General features: G+C 38.5%; 1 protein-coding gene across 1 annotated transcript in view; it reads right to left on the reverse strand.

Moving 5' to 3' along the window:
* Positions 1-20,609, reverse strand: part of DNAH7 (dynein axonemal heavy chain 7) — a gene marked incomplete at its 5' end in the record, with an annotated part of 161,030 nt that overhangs the window by 62,682 nt on the left and 77,739 nt on the right. The window contains 10 exons of the mRNA XM_081341004.1: positions 3,166-3,321; positions 6,889-7,086; positions 8,241-8,465; positions 10,471-10,602; positions 11,363-11,539; positions 13,283-13,465; positions 15,109-15,258; positions 16,171-16,419; positions 17,741-17,839; positions 19,624-19,836. Coding sequence (XP_081197130.1) covers positions 3,166-3,321; positions 6,889-7,086; positions 8,241-8,465; positions 10,471-10,602; positions 11,363-11,539; positions 13,283-13,465; positions 15,109-15,258; positions 16,171-16,419; positions 17,741-17,839; positions 19,624-19,836 — 1,782 coding nt within the window. The remainder of the gene's footprint in view (positions 1-3,165; positions 3,322-6,888; positions 7,087-8,240; positions 8,466-10,470; positions 10,603-11,362; positions 11,540-13,282; positions 13,466-15,108; positions 15,259-16,170; positions 16,420-17,740; positions 17,840-19,623; positions 19,837-20,609) is intronic.

Consider the following 20,609-nt stretch of genomic DNA (forward strand, 5'->3'; position numbering starts at 1 on the left):
AGGCCACACCTGGGGGTGACTCTCTTCCAGGGGGCTGCTGGTGAAGAGGGGGCCATGGGGGGAGGCGGGGCTAGGGCAACGGCGTGCATGCCCACAGAGAGGGCTCTGAGTGCCGTCTCTGGCATGCATGCCATAGGTTTGCCACCATTGCGGAAAATTCCCACTTTCTATACTGACTGATTGGAGTCCCACACCTTTCAGGCTATATATATCTCAGGTATCTTTACTCAGTTCTAAATCAAGGGTTAAGAACAGCATTCAGTCCTTTGCTCTGCTGCCTGTACTATACCTACTGTTAGGATAGATATACTGAGTAGGTCTATTCCTGTACTAAAAGTATATATCTTTGGTATGTGGCATTACAAAAATCTGGAAGACCACTAGAAATAAGTATTAAGGAAATTCTTCCATCCCCATTTTTTCAGTTCAGATATAGAGGCTCTAATGTACCGTGCTATATTACAATCTGGTTTCTTTTTGTTTGTCTGTTGCATAAACACAGGCAATTGTAGTATAATTGATAAACTGTGGTTAAAGAAGCCATGTCTTAGGGTAATATGTGAACCCAAGCTAATTCTTTCCTCTCTTTTTTTCTTCTTTGATGAGCTTTCCATATGAGTTAGATTTTTTTTTCTCGCTATGTCTTTAAAAAGATTATTGCCATGGAAGCTGCCCATTAGGTAGCAGATCAATGAAACAATGCAAACTGATAGCAAGAAAAGAGAGATTAAGACAAGTGGGGTTCCACTGCCCAATGACTTGTTTGCAATTTATTTGCATGTAAATGGAGGCAATTTTACTCAATTTGAACTGCTAAATGGCAGTAACAAAACCAGTGGATGAGAAAATTACTCTCTAGGTCTTTTCACTATACTTTCTATTAGGGCAAATTTTGTTCAGCTGTTTACAATTACTCCTTTTTCCCATAGCCTTTTGGTGTCATAGCCCAAATCTTCCTTGTGTGAGAGGTTTTCAGGAGACACAGTGGGGAACAAGAGAGATGGGAAAATGGAAAAGCTGTTGTGGAGGAACACATTTCCATTTCCAAAATTAAAGTTCTGCGGTACATTGGAGACCACTGGGTTGCATTTGCTATGACCTTCATTAAATTTGTTTTGATTTGCTATTAGTCTGCTATTTGTTTTGGCCCGTATTATGGGTCTTTTAAGTTGTATGATGTTTTTAAGTGGTTTCTGGTAAAATTGTAATTTGTAATTTTGGGGTTGTTTTGTCAAAAAAGTCAAGTTAGAAATATGCACTTATTTATTATTTTTTATTGAGTGATTGATTCATTATATACCTTGTTGCAAGCATATGCAGACTTTGAAGAACTTGAATAAATAACCCAGTTTCTTCCTTTGAGTTATGTAAAGATGCCTGCTTCTTGGTTCGTTTACTTGAGATTATAGTAAAATATATTAATTCTCAATTGAAAATGATACAATACATTGTTCCCATCTCATTACTCTACCTTCTATGTGCCATAAATAATATCTGTCTAGAAAGGTGGGTCATCATATGCCTACATAAAGTTGTGTGTGTGTGTGTGTGTGTGTGTGTGTGTGTGTGTGTGTGTGTAAAGGGGGGTGGGGTATAGTTCCAATTACTTCAGCCAGAATTATTGAAAAAACATCTCTGCCAAAATTCTGTCTTCTATCCAGTAATCAAAATGTACTTAAGGCTAGTTTGCATGAGACAGAGGATCTAGTAATTGTTTCACCTAGGCCTCTGATGGCGAACCTATGGCACGGGTGCCACAGGTGGCACATAGAGCCCTCTTTGCAGGCACACACGCTGTCGCCCCAGTCCTAGGCCTTCAGCTGGGTTTTATAAAACCTTTTCGCTTTAGGCCTCCGCCGATGTGTACAAAAAAAAAAGGTTCAAACAATCAATTTCAACTTCTCACGGGAAAAAAAAGATCTCGCAAAGTTGGAACTGATCGATTGAACTTTTTAGTCCCACCCAGTCTGCCGTTACCACTGTAGCCATACCCACCCAATGGCCAACATCCACCCAATTGGCCACACCCACCCAAAGGGCCACACCCACCTGGCACCCGATGATACATAAGTGAATTTTGGGTTGCAGTTTGGGCACTTGGTCTCTAAACGTTTCGCCATCACTGCCCTAGCAGCAATTCATTCATTTTTGCATGCCAATAGCATCCAGTCCAAAGTGATAGAATGGTGGGCTGCTAGCTAAGGGCAGTCGGAATCAGCAACCACCTGGGCAGCTTAGATAGTCGTTTCTCTTCCCATTTTTGCCCTTCTTTCATCTCCCAGCTCCACGGAGGGAGGAACTGAAAATCAGAGTCACAACACCTGACTTCATGACTTATTCTCAGGACGTCTTTAAGATTTTGTGTTAATCAATGCATTCAGGAAAGTCAGCTCACACTCAGGAAAGTAGCTAGTATGATGCAGAAGGAATTAACCGATTCAAGGAAGCTGCGCTGCAAAGAAAGTTGGATTTATTTGGAGGTTAAAGGTAACTTCTGCATTAATTGGCAGTGATGGGTTAGTTGGATTTTGGAGATTACATGATCCAGGATTTTGCCCCTACATTCCTTTTTAACAAACTAAGCAAATCCAAATTCTAAATCAGATTTAAGGTTGCACCATGTGGGTTATTTCTTCTATGATCTTTTTTATTTTTTAATCCCATCTTTATTATTTTATCAATGACTCGAGGCAGCAAACATGCTTAATACTCCTTCCTCCTCCTATTTGCTGCACAGAAGCAATTCCGTGAGGTGGGTTGGGCTGACAGAGAGTGACTGGCCCAAGGTCACTCGGCTAGATTTCATGACAAAGGCAGGACTAGAACTCAGTCTCCTGGTTTCTAGCTTGGCATCTTAACCTATATGCCAAACTGGCTCATTTTACAGTATATTTGTATACAGCTTTGGAATGAAAACTATAGCAATATACCATATCCATTGCGAATGTGAGATACGAGTGAAAACTGTTGCTTCCGTGTTTAAAATGGATGGGAAAGTTTTGCTATCTTTTAAAATTAGGTAGCAATTTACATACCATTCTGCTTTGGAAGAGGGATGCCTTGTATCTCTGTTTTGCACTCAAAATATACCAATTTAAAAAAAATGCCAAGGGCCTGCCATAAGCAGGAGGACAAGTTGCATTTCACTTTTTTTTAAAAAGTTACCATTTTCTTTCCTAGAGGAGGTCCAAATACTCCTTTTCTCCTTTTATCAAGCTTAGACATAATGATGTTCTGAGTCTGGGCTGCCGTAGTCTGCGCTGAGAAGTTAATGAGCAGTGGCTTGTAGATTTCCTTATTTAAGCGATTTAAGAGAAAATCCTGTCAAGATAGTTTTTTAAAAAAAGAGTCAAGACTGGAGCCTATAAATGTGGCAGCATAGAAAAAGGCAAGCGGAAGGGCTGTTTTTATTACAAGTCATTCAAATCAGGTGGTTTTTCACCTCAGGTCTGCTAATTATTCTCTTTAGAAAAATGACAAGCAGGTAACAAACGCAAAGTCATTAACATTCAAGACTCTCTAATGAGTTTCCTGCAGAAATAAATTTAAATAAATTTAAAGACACCTTTTTATACAGTTTAAGATTGAATGCATCACTGATGCTTCATAATATTATTGGATTCATTAGCAAGTTCCAGAATATCACATGAGTAGACTAAGTATAGTTGCCTGTTCAGTAAATACAGGTGGTCCTCGACTTACATGTTTGTTTAGTGACCATTCAAAGTTACAACGGCACTGAAAAAAGTGACCCCGTGCTCATGTGATCAAAATTCAGATGCTTGGCAGCTGGTTCATATTTATGACCGTTGCAGTCAATGGAAAAGCCTGATTCACTTAACAAACAGGTTACTAACTTATCAACTGCAATGATTCATTTAAGAAAAGTGATAAAACAGGGCACAACTTAGTTAACAATTGTCTCACTTAATAACAGAAATTTGGGGCTCAATTGTAGTCATTAAGTCGTGGACTACCTGTACAGAAGTTGGTTTTCAGGTCCTAAGTTCTGCAAAAATGTTAGTCCTGAGGGTCTTTTATGGTTTCCCCAAATCTACAATTCAGAGAAATAGTTTTACCTGAAAACAATCTTCAAAAAATGGTGTATAATATTTAAAAATTTATAAGTGTGTTGGAATGTATAATCGTGCAAGGTAGCAAGCACCCTCCCCAATAAACGGCAATTTATTACATGCACAGAATGAAGACTGAATTAACTTCAATCCAATGCCACTAAATACTTGAAAAAGGAAGGAGGGGACATCTAGGAAGGGAATGAATGCCTAAGGGGAATTAGTTTCCAACAGTAAAATGCCTTTCTCAGCTGCTAAAAGAATTAGATGTTTCAACCCTTGCATTGGTGACATTCAGTTTCAGACTGTGTGTATTAGGCTGAATCTGCAAAGGGCACAGCCAAGAAGCTCATGTTGCAGCCAGCAGCCATCACAGATCAGAGCAGATTTAGGATGTTCTTACAGAAAGTGTAATATTGTTCATGCACAGTATTTTGGAACCGTGACAAGGATTAACTTCATTAGTACCAATTCCTCTATAATAGAACTTATTAACCAGAACCTGAGCCAGATAAAGCATGAGCAATATGGAATATTAAAAGAAGAATGCAGGAATGGCTAGAACCAGCAAAAATGATATAATAATAATGACGATGACAATAACAATAACAATAGCAACAGCAACAGCAACAACAACAACAACAACAACAACAATAACAATAACAATAACAATAACAATAATAATAATAATAATAATAATAGAGTTAGAAGGGATTATTATTATTATTTATCATCATCAACAAATGCCTTACTGAAGTTCAAGTAAATTATATCCACAGCATTTCTCTGATCCACTAATTTTGTCACCTGGTCAAAGAATGCAATAAGATTTGTCTGGCAAGATCTGTTTTTGACAAACCCACGTTGGCTTTTAGTAATGACTTTGCCCCTAGGTGTTCACTGATTCATTGCTTGATTATCTTTTCCAGAATCTTCTCAGGTATTTTAGTAAGGCTGATAGGTCTGTAGTTTCCTGGATCCATTCCACCCCCCCTCTTTTTTTTTTTTTTGAAGATGGGAACTACATCAGCTCTTTTCCAGTCCTCTGGAAAAGTTCCCTAGGATCTTTAAAAGATCCCAAGGATCTTTAAAAGATATAGTTTAGTGGTTCTGCCAATTCCTTCAAAACCTTGGGGTGTAATCTATCTGGTCCTGGTGATTTGAACTTGTCTAGGGTGGACAGGTGCTCAGTTACCTTTTCTGGCCTATTTTAATTTGTGTTTCTAATCTGTTTCTTACAGTACTGTTTTTGATAGGTTGGACTGTTTCTTCCCTTTGTGTAAGGATGGTTGCAAAAAACAAGTTAAGTAGTTCTGTTTTCTCCCTGTTGCTTGTCACCTTCTTACCACTTTCCCCCACTAATGGACCAATCATTTCCTTAACCTTTTTCTTGTTTTTTACATGTTGAAAGGTTTTTTTTGTTATTTTTTACTTCTGTCGCAAGCCTTAGTTCATTTTGATCCTTAGCTTTCCTCACTTCATCTTTGCAGGCTCGGGCTATTTGCTGATATTCTGCCTTGGTTATGTGCCCCTCTTTCCACTTTTTATACTTGTCCTTTTTGTCTTTCAATTTATCAGAGAATTCTTTATGCAGCCATGCTGGTTTCTTTTGAGAGCTGTTATTTTTCTTCTTCATTGGTGTTGTGCTAAACTGGGCTTTTATAATCTCACTTTTCAAAATTTCCAAAGTTTCTTGAGTTGTTTTCCCCTTGAGGATTCTCGTCCATGGAATCCTTCCTAAGCTCTTTCTAAGTTTATTGAAATTAGCTCTCTTAAAGTCCAAGACTTTAGTTTGATTTTGTTCTATTGCTTGTGTTTGCATAAAGTTGAATTAGTTTCCATACTGAAATTTTAGCAATTGTTTATCTACATTAGAAATCCATAATTTAAAGTTATATAAAATATGGGACAGAATTCAAAATGACTTTACTGAGTGCAAACAAATGCTCCAATAGGTTATATCAGGTAAGATTTTTAAAGATAACTAATGATATTTAAAAGGGTAACTAATAATATTGGAAAAAAATAATATTAACTGCAATATTAACTGCAATTTGTTTTGTTTTGTTTTGGGTTTTTTTGGAAAAAGTTTTCTGAGGTGTTCTGAGCATGATTACCACCTGCCTTGGTCACATTTTATTGGAAAACAACATTTCTATTAACACAAACTGTATATTAATAATCTGCAAATCTTCAAAGTGGTCTAACACACACATTCTACATCATACTTAACTTTATTTAAAACAAAATGACAGCATTAGTAAGTTAACTTTACGAGCATGTCCCTTTTTATCTTGCATTCACAGGTATCTCCAGTGTGCACAACACAATGGGTGGTGGAAAACAAAACACAAAACCTCAACCTTCAGGCATGCTACAACTCTCCAACAGCTGTTGCAGATGGGTAAAGTTGGGAGCGTGGCCACTATTTCAGGAGAACATATATTCTACCCTGTGACATAGATGTATTGTGGACTGAGGGCAGGTATCACATGGTGAAAGGGCCTGGAAGTAGAAAAAGTTTTTTTTTTCCATTCATTTTTTTCATTCAAGAATTGAAAGAGGTTGTATGGGAGACGAAGGAAGGAAGGAAGGAAGGAAGGAAGGAAGGAAGGAAGGAAGGAAGGAAGGAAGGAAGGAAGGAAGGAAGGAAGGAAGGAAGGATCATTTGAACACAACCAATCTGAATCTAAACAAAGTTAGGTTCAGGTTATTGTAAGAAACTAAGGATCTCGCTTTCCTGGAGCAATCAATTTATTTAATTGAAACTGTAGGGATCTTGTCCAATTATAATGCAAGTTTCATGTATACTTACTATAATATATACACTCTTGCCAGTTCCTGTGGGTCCAACAAATATGGTAGGTTTTTGATGTGTTGTCAGTAACTCCATTAATGAAAAGTATCGTATAGTATCCAAAGTGGGAACAATTATTTCATTGAACAGCATGTCCTTTGGTATAGATGGAGCTGACTGAAGTGCTTCTATCCATGGTTCCCATCTTCCAGCTCCCTGTTTCAAAATTTAGTTCCAAAATAACTAGAAAGCATTACCGTAAGGGGGAAAATAATTACATGAACCTGCAGTTCCTTGATCCAGTGATACCATGTACATCTCATTGTAATAGCAACTGATTATTTCAAAGTGCTTGGGCTTTATTATAGTTTACTTTTTAAATTATGTATTTGCATTATTTATTTATTTAATTAGTTTTCTATACCGCCCTATTCCCGAAGGACTCAGGGCGGTTTACAGGGCAGCATATAAAAGACAATATAAAAAGATAATGTAAAATTAAAATGAATTAAATTAATTAAAGCCCAACAATTAAAACAATGTTAAAAAGCTAAAAGCCCTTCAGTATCTTTTCCTTTATTCTTTGTAATAATAAATAACAAGACTGCAAAGGTGTTTTTTTAATGTATTGTACACTGTGTGCTATATTTCTAAATTTAAAACTCAGGATCAGGTTCTGACATGGTTTGGAAAGATCACCCCCTGCAAAAATTGAGAACCAGGTCAGATTTTCCTTGATTTTTTTCTTAAATGGATAAAGTTTGTTTATTTGTTTACTTACTTACTTACTTATTTTATTTTTATGCTGCTTGACTCTGAGCAATTCTGAATAATTCTCAAATTGTTTAAAACATTCAAAAACAAAGTTCCAGAGGACAGCTTATGCCTCCCCCAATAAAACCAAAATTTCATGACACAGACTACGGTCCCCCCCAAAAATTTAACCAGCACCTGTTAAGTAGCCTGTCCTGCAGTTTTTGGGCTATTGAATGATTGGAACTTATTATTTCCAATTAGTAGGCATTGAACTACTTTCTACTGATTTCAATGGAAAAGGGTTAAAGACTACTTTAATTATCTTATTAAAAGCATCTTTCCTTCAGCTGAAATATAACTTTCAATAGCATCTTCCTGATGAGAATAAGTATAAATTCATCTCAATGGCACATCTTACTTCTCTTATTAGTATAATGCAATGAGCACATCAAGCACATAATAAATAAATGTGTCCTACTTCCACAGCTATTGTTTTTTTTTTCAATTGAGCCAAATCCCACAATTCAAACAATTAGATTATGATAAGAAATCACCTTGAGAATAAAATTATCAATTACTCTCTGAAAATCTCTGTTGAAAACAAATACACTCACATCTTTGATAAATCTATAATCATAAATTGTTCCATCTTCTGGATAGGGAACAGTTAAGATTTTTGCCCGGAAATGCTCAACCCCACTCAACAATTTATACTTTTCTCTTGTCTCATCAGTCATTGGCCCTTCGAGCAGTTCACGCACAATCTTGTCAAATTTCAGTCGATCTTCTTCTTTACAACTGGCTCCAACAGACCACGTGAGTGCAAATACAAAAATGCTCTGGAGTATTCAAAAACAAATTTAAAGCAGTCATTCATACACACGACAATACCATTTCAAGTTTCAAGCTTACTTTTTAAACAAATGTACAGAACTCAACCTAGTAGTCAACAGCTGTATAGGGGGAAAACATGCAATCCCAAAATAAATAAGCTCAGAAGTCAGTCTATGTACAGGTTTGTCATTCAGAGTGGTACAGTTATAGATACATGCATGCAACATTACAGGCTGACAGCAACCAGCAATTATTAAACTTTAATTCATGCCACATATCTTTCCATCCCCCTCCTTCTAGGGAAGCCACCTTCAACCTGCAAATCTTGTAGTCCAGATTTGAGAGCTGGGGCAGAAAACGTTGACAGGTGTCAAATAACATTTTCAGATACTTTTCTAGGGATTTGGGGGGGGGGGGAATCATAGGAAAGTCAGTAAAATGGCTGTACTAAGCCTAACAGAATTGTGCTTATTATTTTTCAAATCCACCATCAAATTTCAAATGTTGAACTGTTGATAGCAAAAAAAAAATGGGACTGGAGACTATAGGTAAATTAATCCATCCTGCAGCAGAACTTGCAAGGGAATTGAAATATCTGTTCCAATGGATGTAATAATAATAATAATAATAATAATAATAATAATAATAATAATAATAATAATAATAATAACAACAACAACAACAACAACAACAACAAAACAACAATAATAATAATAATAATAATAAAATAATAATAAAATAATAATAATAATAATAATAATAATAATAATAATAATAATAATAATAATAATAATAATAAAGTTGGAAGGGACCTTGGAGGTCATCTAGTCCAACCCCCTGCTCAGGCAGGAAACCTTATACCATTTCAGGCAAATGGCTGTCCAGTAATTAGCCTAGTGGCAAATATTATTGGGTTGAAACTGAAATTGCACAATTTTTTTATTCATTGGTATTTCTGTCAGTACAGCATTCCCCAGAAAGACTTGCCTAGCACGTTCATTTCATTCCTTTCATTCCCAAGGCAAAACCCATATGTTTTCTCCTTGGGCTGCTATCTATGTGAAGTTCTGTTTGTCACACTACAAAAATGTTATATCAAGGCTGGAAATGATGCAGAAGCGAACAGCTCACATGCTCAGGTGCCTATACCACTTTTCTTATTTAAAAAAAAAGGCTAGAACATCTCGGACTCTTTAGCACAGATAAAAGGCAAAGGAGGAAGCACGATCAAGATGTTTAAAATAATGCACAGCATGGAGAAAGTGTACAGAAGGAAGTTCTCCTTCGCCTTTCAAAACACCAGAACCAGCGGCCCTAAAACTAACTGAAAGAATTAAACAGAAAAAAGAAAGTATATCGTCATCTACTGTACCACATAATTAACCTGTGGAATTCACTACTACAAGATGTGATGTCCACTAACCTGAACGGCTTTAAAAAGCTATAGGATAAATTCAGAGACAGGGCTATCAATTTTTAAGTCTCAGTTGCGTCTCCAAATGGGCAAAGCATACGTATTGCAAAACACTGTTTGCAATGGGGAAAAAAAGTGTGCAGGTAGTCCTTGCTTACCAACTGATTCAGTGACTGCTCAAATTGATGACAGCGCTGAAAAATTAAACTTAGGATTGGTCTTTGCAGTTATGACCACTGCAGCATTCCCTTGGTGAAGTGATTGTGATTCAGGCATTTGGCAACTGGCACACACATTTACAACAGTTACGTTGTCCTGCAGGCACACGATTGCCATTTGCAACCTTCCCAGCCAGCTTCCAACAAGCAAAATTCAATGGGAATAAACCTATCAACAGGGTAAAATTTCTATTTATTACACTGTACCTGATTTGGTTACTATATGAACCAAGACTCTAATTTCAAGATGACCCAAAAATAAAATGGTTTTAAACATCATAGAGTCATGCTTATCCTGGCCTCTTTGTTTTTCTCATCTCTGAAAAGTTCAGAAAATTTCACTTAAACTATTCAGTATTTTTAAAAGAGCTTGCCCACCTCAAGCCATGAAAATATTTCGCGGTCAGTAATAGTTTTAAGTTTTGCTTCATTGTGAAACTCATCCATCATGCAGTCCATGAGATTCATTAAAGACCGAACCAGGTTTGTGTCTGATGTTGGAGAAAGTTCCTAGAAAAACAAAAAAAAGTGACTTTAATTGAACACTATTCTCCTATTGCTGATTTAGGAACAAGTTTAACTAATTTTGCTTTAGACAGCAATGCAGCTTTAACAACGTGGCCACGGAGAGCAAAATAACAAAATATTGGTTTCTGGAGACTCTTCACTTAGAACTTTGGATAAGAAATAAGATTGTAATAACAGGTATGGGAAAAACAAAGTTTGCAACCAATGTGATGTCCTTGAAATAATAATTACCAAATCCAACTGTAGAATAGGGACTAATTTGTGCAGTTGTAGAACAAATGCTAAAATCTTTATTCCATTTCCATTAATAGATAAATTGCCACAAATATGTTTTAAGATATAGCACATAAATAGCTAAACAAACACCTCAATATCCACATTTTCAGGAAAAGAACATTTTATACCAATTTGAGTGAAGCATCTATTATACTGAAACAAATGATGGTCTGGACCAATGTCCAAATGAGAGACCATCTCAGAATTCCCCATGGATCCTGCCTTGAGTTCCATACTGAAGCAAAAACATATTTTTATTTTATGTAAACAGACAATAAAATAAAACAATAAAACTCACACGTTTATCTCCTAAAGACTAACACACGCATATACGTACACAAATATTTTTGTTCCAGAATCATTCTTAATAGCAGGGAATACACCATTCATGTCTCATGTGTAAACAGACCTTTTAATGTATTATTAGTAATATACTTAAAAGTAAATAACTATCACTTTACCATACCTTTGTACATTTTCTAACAAATTCAACGGAAAGTGGGATGATTCTATCAAATAAGCCTGTTATAAATTCTTTATGCAAAGTGGTGACTGTAGGGGGCATTAGATGTAACCAAGACAACATCAAAGGTCTCCAGCCTAGCATATGAGGCTCCATGTAGACCATTCCACACCTAGACACCTACAGGGAGAGAGAACACCTTCATATAATTAAAATGTCTATTTCATTAGGTGCTTGAAAGAATACAGAGGCAGTGTCATTCTTTAGCTGCTGAAATTATCAGGGTTCTTTTTTGCAATGAAGTTTATTGATAGTGTTGTTGTTGTTGTTGTTGTTGTTTTATCTTATTGTAAGTGGCCTAGGGTAGCTTGATGGTGAAATGGGTGGCAAATACATTTAATTAATTAATTAACGCCAACAAAGAAAGTTTGGCTTAATTCACCTATTACACAAAATGATGTCTAATTTTTAATCAGATCACAGACTAAGTGAAAGTAAAAGAGTGTGAAAAGAGATAGTATCATATAGGGTGTGGTTATTTTTCTAACATCCACCAGAAAGAATGCTGTAGCTCTTTTTCTTCATCAGATCTGCAACAACAATTTAAATATGAGGGAAATTGTTGCATTTAAGCACTCACCCCAAAAGGACAGTGTAAAACAACATGTATCACAGATTTAATGTCTCCCAACTGGCAGAGGGAAGTTCAGCCCCAAACCTTGGGTGTTGAAATGTCTTATTCCCTAACAACACAGGCAAGATATTAAATCTTGCCAGGAAGACACTTTACAGAAATCGCAAGATATTTAAAAAATGGGGGGGCCTTCAGTCCTGCTTCCCTGGTAGTGTGTTATTTGTTTGTTTGTTAAATTACTGTATATGCTGTCCATTTCACCGATACAGCAACTCTGAATGGTTTACGATATAATAAAAAGTTTAAAAGTGCCAAAGCAAAAATTAAAATTAGAAAAATTGAATAGAAAAATTAAAAGTCAAAAACCAAAATGGTGGGTGGGTTGGTCTGGGAGTAAGAACCTGCTGTATCCTGTCAGCCACCCCCAATGAAGCAGAGCCAAGTTTTTAGGCTGTTCTGGAAGGTGGGGAGCGTGGGGATGGACCTCACCTCTGATGGAAGAATATTTCAGATGATGCAAGACACAGCAGAAAAGGCTCTTCTCCTGGATCCCACCAGTCAAAATTCTTTGGCTGACAGGATCTGAAGTAGGCCTTTTCCACTGGAACAAATGGGGCAAGTTAGCTCCATCAGGGTGAGGTGGTTCCTCAGATACCTAGGACTCATGCCATAAAGGGCTTTAAATGTAATGACCAACACCTTGAATTTGGCACAGAAGCAAACTGCCAGCCAATGCAGCTTGTGTAACAGAACTGTCACATGTGCCACCCAAGGGACCTCCAGAACTGTCCATGCTACTGCATTCTGCACCAGTTGTAGCTTCTGAATATTCTTCAGGGGTAGGCCCATGAAGAGAATGTTGTAGTCATCCAACTGGAAGATGACTAGAGCTCGAGTGACTAAGCTTAGGGCTCATGATAGAGGAAAAGGCATAACTGGGGCTCAACACGAAATTGTGCCCAGGTTCTCCTAGCTAGCCATAACTACCACCTGTTTTTGATTAGGAGTCTAGGAAATACCCCAGACTGTGCACCGAGACTATCTGAGGTAGTGCAACCCTATCCAGAACAAAACCCTCAGATCCTGAGGCCCCCAACTTCAGTTATTCTGAAGATCAAAATCAAGGATATGTTATTTCAGTTCCAGATTTGCTCCCTCAGACCTGAATGAAATTTTAAAAATTGGGTTGATAAAACCATACTTCTTGAGGTCTAATTCAATTTCCTTTTTTCCAAGGTGACTGATAATCATTCAGTAGCAAGAGATCATCTGTTAATCTGTCAGCTTACAGTAGCAGGAGAAGCAACTTCTAAATCCATCGGTTCAAAAACAAGGCTCATTTGCTGTGACATCTGGATGATCTCTCCACTCATCAAACAGAGTTTCTTGTTATCGTCTAGCACAGTATTCATATTCTCAATCCATACAGCATCCACTGGTCCGTCAAAAATAAGCCATTTTCTATCTGGTGTCTGAGTTGAAAACAAATATTTTGATATTACTTTACAGGCAGTTCTCACTTAGCAACCATTTGTTCAGCAATCATTTGAAGTTACAGTGGCACTGAAAGTGGGGAGTTATGACTGATCCTCATAGCTGTGGCTGTCACACTATCCCTGCAGTTACCTGATCAATTCAGGCATTTGGCAACTGGCTCACACTTACAATGGTTGCATCTTCTTGTGTTCACATGATTTTTTTTTAATCCCATTTATATCCCGCCCTTCTCCGAAGACTCAGGGCGGCTTACAATCTAAAGCACAAATCAATGTGCTTAGCAATAGCCTTCATTCTATGTGTATGCCTGCTTATTAGGGCTTTCGGGAGGGCCCAAGCGGCATTATTACAAAGTCAGCTTATTGCCCCCAACAATCTGGGTCCTCATTTTACCTACCTCGGAAGGATGGAAGGCTGAGTCAACCTTGAGCCTGGTGGGACTCGAACCTGCACTAATTGCAGGCAGCTGGTATTACTTAAGGAGGCATTAGCCCACTGCTCCACCAGCTACCCACTAGCAAAGTCTATGGGAAAATCAACAGGAAGTCCTAAGTTGCTCTCATAAGTTGCTGCTATTCCTGCCACTTTTTCTCATTAGGTGGCATAGGGTTCTCGGACCCCATAGGGCCTGCCTGCCCACAATTCTACCCATACTCTGTAGTGCCCAACCACCTGTCCATGTCCACCCAGAATACCCACCTGCACCTGGGCATAGCACCCACCAGCCCACACTCCTGCCTGCTCACAACACCTGCCTGTGCACCCACACTCCACAGCACCCATCCATCTGCCCTTGTGCCCACCTAGCTTTACTTGCACCTGTCCACAGTGCTTGCCTGTCTGGACTTGCACCTCTCTGTAGCACCCACTTGCACTCCGTAGCTCTCACCTGCCCACCCTCAGCGCACATCCCTTGTCCTGCTTTCAAGCTGCCTAAAGACAGGCTTGATTGCAACTTCTTGCTGGCTTTCCATTGATTTGCTTCTTGGAAGCCAGCAGGAAGTTACAAATCACAGTGGCACGAAGTTCCCACTTATCAACTTTCTTAATGGGGACAGCAATGGGGACTGTTGGGATTGCTCCTGCTAAACTACCTGGTCACGTGACATTGGGCTTTACAACCACATTGCTTAGCGACAGCCATCCCAGCAGTCCCTGTGGCTGTACTTAAGCAACCACCTCCTGTACTTAATAAAGCATTGTTTCAATTAATAATGGTATTGATTATTTCTACCAGGGATGCTTTATTGTTTTATTCTTTTTTTTATATAAGATAAGCCCTAGGAATTTGTTAAGAAAACAACAGAGAGGCAGGAAGGGAGGAAGGATCGGTCCATTGGATCAGTCCTTCTTAAAGCAGCTATTCCATCCCCTGCTTTTTTGCAGGAAAATATAAAGAATCTACTATGTACTCACACAACTACCAGTTATGAATTAATATGATTTATCAATTCAGATTTCTTTAGCCATCCTTCCTCAAAATGTGATAATTAAAAATCAAATTATAGACTGCTTGGCTAACATAAAGTCAATGATTCGGGGCTTTTTCCCATCTTCGGCATGATTTTTCTTTTTCTATGATAAACCAGACGACATTTAATTTTGAGGATCTACTTACAGATGAAGAAGCAAATGCTCGAAAACTGACGGCGAGGATACCATCAGACCATTCATGGGAGACCGGATCAAACTGCCCATATAGCTGCCCCATGGTTATAGCCTTGGGATTGATAACAGTGATCTGAACCTTATTTTCCTCCATGAGCCCCTGAGCACACAAAATAAACTGCATTTCACACACGGACATCACACTTATCTCATCAATCTAACGATATATATAGACAAATTACTCTTTTCTTGGTCATTAGCAACAAAAGGAGAGAAAAGGCAGTCGGCATCATGCTCCAAAATGGATAGCAGCCATTTCCTGATAAAAATAGAATGTTCTCCAAACAAGTAGAAAGCATTCAAGTTCCTCAGGTATTCTTCAAGGGGTTAGGGCATGAGGTGATTGTTGAAAGTTTGGACTTGCTAATCAAAGGATTTGACTTTCGTGATCGCTTTTTTTTCTGCCAAGAGCTGCTTTCGGGTCACCTATAATTGCTTAAGTGAATACAGTCAGCAGTAGGATGTTTGTTGCCAAGAATAATCACCTCAGGGTAGAAAAGGTCAGAGTAAAGAGGAGAGGAGAAGAAACTGATGTATACTATCTATAAATTCTACAAGGTGATATGTCCCATTAATGGTAAGAAAATATGTTATTTCAGGGTCCAGGGGAAAGGCAATTGCTCTGTGTGTGAGGGGAGTGCAGATTCCATCTGTACTGTTAATGAACAGATAAGGAAAGTACTGTGTGCGATTGGAGCTCATTCATTAAATATTTGTAGAATTCTACCAATTCTATTCTTGTTAGGTTACAATCATTAGATTAACCTTCTGGTTTTAAAATATTTAACGTTAAAAATTCAAACACGATTTGAGTTTGCAATCGAAAGCACCGTTCTCAGGAAGTTGAATCCCACTGAATGTAAGTGGAATTGGTTTTAATTTAATAATAGCCATTATTAATTAGTAAGCAAACTATCCAAATTGAATTAAGACCGTGCTTCTTAATATTTTGAACAGAAGCATAACCTTTGCTTTTTAGGACATGACCTTTCACAAAAGCCAATAGATTTACTTTTTCACACAGGTCCCCCAACGCAGCTGCCAAAACACGATAGGCAGAGGTCTTCCCACCAAAGGGTTCTCCAACGATCATAAAGCCATGGCGCACAATCATCATTTCAAATATCTGTAAGATTTTCTCTGCAAAGAAGTTAGTCATTTGCAAGTCCATTTCATCACAGTTTGTCTTGATCGCTTCCAGGATGTCATTATAATCTGGCTTCGGCAACTTCACACCAGGAAACAAATCTGAAGTGATGCCCTGCCAAACCATGAACAATAAAGGAATGCATTTAAAGATAACCAAAATACCCTTCCAGTCCAGTTGCATGATCTGACTGTTGTCAAAATGTTTTCCCCAAGCAATATAGGTTGCCTCTGAAAATATCCCCCAGGATCCTCAGTCAGCACAATATGCCATTTTATTGGGGACTAGTTCATGTAATATGTAAAGTCGCGTGCTTCACATAGAGACGGACACAGAGCTGGGGTAAAGATGAGTTTATTCTGAACAGAACGAACTGGGGAAACAGGGAAGCCTGGCGTCTATTTGTACCTGCCCAGGTGGATGGCATCCAATCAGTTCAAACCTGGGCTTCCTGCCAGTGCAGGTGACAATGGGTGTAGATCCTGGCTTCCCACCAGGCTGACCACGCCTGGGGCTGTCAACAGCTTAACTCATTAGGCTTATCCTGAGTGAGCAGTTATCGCCCGGAGCTGTCCAACCCCTCTGCTGATCTGCACCATCAGCCTCCTGCTGTGCTGTCCCTTTGTGTATGCTGGGTGGCATACACTGCATAATAGATACAACATGGTTCCTTATTGTTTTAGGATGGTGCGTAGTTTCAGCTATGGCAACTTGTAGAACCAGATCAATTGGTTCTACACAACCATGCACAATTGAACTATGGTTTAGTATGGGGAATCACCTTTGGATAGTCAAGGACCATCCAACATTTGCATGGAGAATGCAGGTTGTAGCAGATAAGACAATGAATGAAAGTCATTCCACCCACATGGATGGGTAAGTATGTTTGGTGGAAATTTAGGGTTTCCCCCCATTGTTTAATGTTGTTCAGCCTCTTTGCAGGCATTGCACTACAGTGTGGTTTTACATTTCCATCAGACACACAGAGCCTGGGACCAGAGGACTGCAAAGTTCCTATTTCCTCTTCACACTTAAGGTTTTTAATAAACTGAAGAAATTTAGGTATATAGGATATGCCTGATGACCATTTTAAGATCAATCTCTACCTATGTGGCAAACTTTGTATCAGTGGCAAGAGTGGCAGAATTATATGCAAGAAGTAAGGAAGCCAGAAGAAGAAAGGAAAGGACTTTGTGTGAAGGCAAAGGGAATAAAAGAAAAATGGGCTACTTTTTCCCCAAGCCCTTTTTGGAACTTTATACCCTAATGTAAACATAGTTTTATGTATCTACTAATTCTCTAGAATTTATAAACTAATCTATAGCCCAACAACAGTAATAACTTTGCACATAAAAGAGATCTGAGAATATAAACTTAGTATATAATCTGTATCATTTACTTATTTCATTTACATTAGATTAAAAAGATTCCTCACCTCAAAAAGTGGGAGATCATGGGATAAGAACTTAGGCAAATTGACATCTATAATGGATCTAAGCAGCAAAATCTCTTCATTTTCTTCTGGATATTTCAACTGTATAAAACACAGCATTAGTTTCAGAGTCATCACTTTATCTTAATTTAGACCACCATCATCTTCAGTCATATGCCTATGTTTTTCACATTTGAATTGTTGCCTTTGGATATGTTTTTACAGTGATCAAGGACAAGATGAGAGATAATAGCAATTTTTAAGGCATCCTCATAACTCATCAGATGCTATTAGGGTGTCAGACGAGATCCGTATTTAAGATTCCGGTGACAACATATTATTAATATGACTTGTGGCTTGAAACTGTTCATGAATTTCTGATTTTTTGGCATTCAAAGGTATGATTAAATTGGGTCAAACAGTAGCTAACCCAACATACTGCCAGACAAGACCAGAGCACTGGACGTGCATTTTGTAAAGGTTGTCAGATTGACCATATATCTAGCCAAAGCTCTTCCATTAGTCATAATGGATTGATCATGTACGATATTTTTCTTCCCACGCAACTGACATTTAACTGAACGTTTCATGCAAATAGAAGAGATGTACAGTTACCATGGCAGTAAACCCCAAAGTTCTTGGGCACAGTGATGCTCAGCGTATTATGATTGAACTTTTGTATAAAACTTTTGTATAAAAGAAACATGGGATAAAGTAATTATGCATCTTAATGTTATTGTATTAGAACACAAAATGTTCTAAGACAATTTTGTTATTAATATTATATTTGTTATTATATAGATATAATTGAGGCTGGATCTAGCTTGCTTTGTATGTTTTCAGTGTGAAAGAAAACACATAGGATCATTGTGATGGTCCTTTATGGCATGCAATCAACATTTTGTTATCATATGTGAACATTTAGTCACTCATATTTAGGAAAACTTTCAGCAGAAATACTTAAAATCAGATTCTAGGTTTTACTATTATTATTGTTATTCTAATTTGTTTAAAAAAAGTTTTAAACATTATTCATGTGCTAAAGTTTATGAGCAAGGAAAAGCAAGCAAAAGAGGAACGGTTTGTTGTGATTCAGGGTCAGCCTGTGGGTTCGGCAGTTGGGTCGGATGACTCGGATGACTCAGATGAGGGGGAGGAGGGGGGTGTTGAAGAAGAACTTGCTGATGATGGCTTGGAGGCTCCGCAGAGCCCTCAGCCAGGCCCCTCTTACTTGGTGGAGACCCAGCTGCGTGAGCTCGACAGTGTGGATGAAGATGACCCACAGCTGGCCCTGTTCAAGGACGCCCGACGCAGGAGGCAGTCAAGTAGGAGCAAGCAGAGAAAGGCTGTGGGACTTCTCGGAAGGAGGCAAAGAGAGGCCACGCCCTGAACTCTTATAAAGGGAGTGTTTGGGGGAGGGCTGGTTTGCTGAAAGCAACCGCTCCGATAGAGGATCAAAGCTCTGGTATCTTGTTTCATGTTTTGTTTGTTTGTGTAATAAATTTGGCAGGCGTATTCCAGCCTCTGCCGTTTGTACAGGGGTTGCCTTTCTGCAAGGCCGGTAGCAGGCTGGTACAGAACACGGTTAGCCTAAAAGTGCATTCCCAACTTTATTAAGCTGACAAAGATTTTGGAAGCTGGCCACTGTTTAATGAAGTTTTTATAATTTTTGAATTATGAGAGAATATAATCCAATGTCTTTTTGCAATGCCAATTGTGCATACTCAAATATAAAGTGTTTGCTTTCTTGGAACTGCAGGGTAAGTCCTGAAAGAAATTATATTGCATTCAACATAGCTCAAAAGAGGAAACAAAGATTTATTTCTAACAAAACACCCAAAGGTAGAATTCTAAGGAGACCACAGAGAAAGGGTATCAAATGCTACCTTCAGATTACCAGCTGCCGTGAGCACTGATTTTACTGCTCTCATCCCATAATCGTAATGGTGCTGCGAAGACAACTGCTCTGAACACAGGCGATAGGTAGCTACAATTTTCACAGAGAGTGGCCGTGCGGTCACAAATCCACAGGAATACAGGACAATTTCAGCAATCATGGCATAATCAGGTACCATCATAGCAACAGTCCGAAACAAAGCCTATTAAACACACATTAATAGACAGGTAACTGCACAGTCTGAATAGTGATGTTTATAGGCTGTTAATAGCTTCTCAAACAGTGAAGTTAGACTAAATTTCATTATCAGGATGACAAATGGCTCCCTGGAGAAGGAAAAGCAATGAGTATCATACAATGATATGTATGCATACATTTCACAGGCAGCACATTTTCTCCCACATCCCTTCTTTGTATTCTAACCATACAAAAAGGGATAAAAGACAAGACTCTGCATGCTACAAAACTGATTTTGGAGAACTACTTCACATTCCATGCAAGTGTAAGCAGGTTACTTCTTTGTCGCTCTAGCCACACAAATTGGGGAAATATATATATATATATATATATATATATATGTTTTCTGAGGTTTTCGCGGGTGTTTGTATGTGGATCTTTGGTTATTCGGGTTTTTCCCCGCGTAGAACTAAAGTTGTAGGCGCAACGTTTCGACGGAATCCCATCCGTCATCATCAGGCTGGTGGCTTTAGCTTCCTTCTTCTGGGAGAAGCATGTGGCTGTTTGTTCCTCTTTTTTAAACTGCCAGAGGGGGTGTGTTCTGTGGAGGTGTGCTCTGATTGGGTGGGGGACCAAGTGTGTTCTGATTGGGTGGGAGTGTGTTTTGAATGGTGGGTGTGTTCTGATTGGGTGGGGGTGTGTTCTGAGTGGATGGGCTGGTCTCAGCTGCCAGCTCCAGACCTGAGCTGGTGAGTTGTGCTGCTTTTGTTCGGCTTCGTGTTTGTGGTGGTGCCATGT

The sequence above is a fragment of the Vipera berus genome, assembly GCF_964194415.1.
Source record: "Vipera berus genome assembly, chromosome: 1".
NCBI classification, from domain to species: domain Eukaryota; kingdom Metazoa; phylum Chordata; class Lepidosauria; order Squamata; family Viperidae; genus Vipera; species Vipera berus.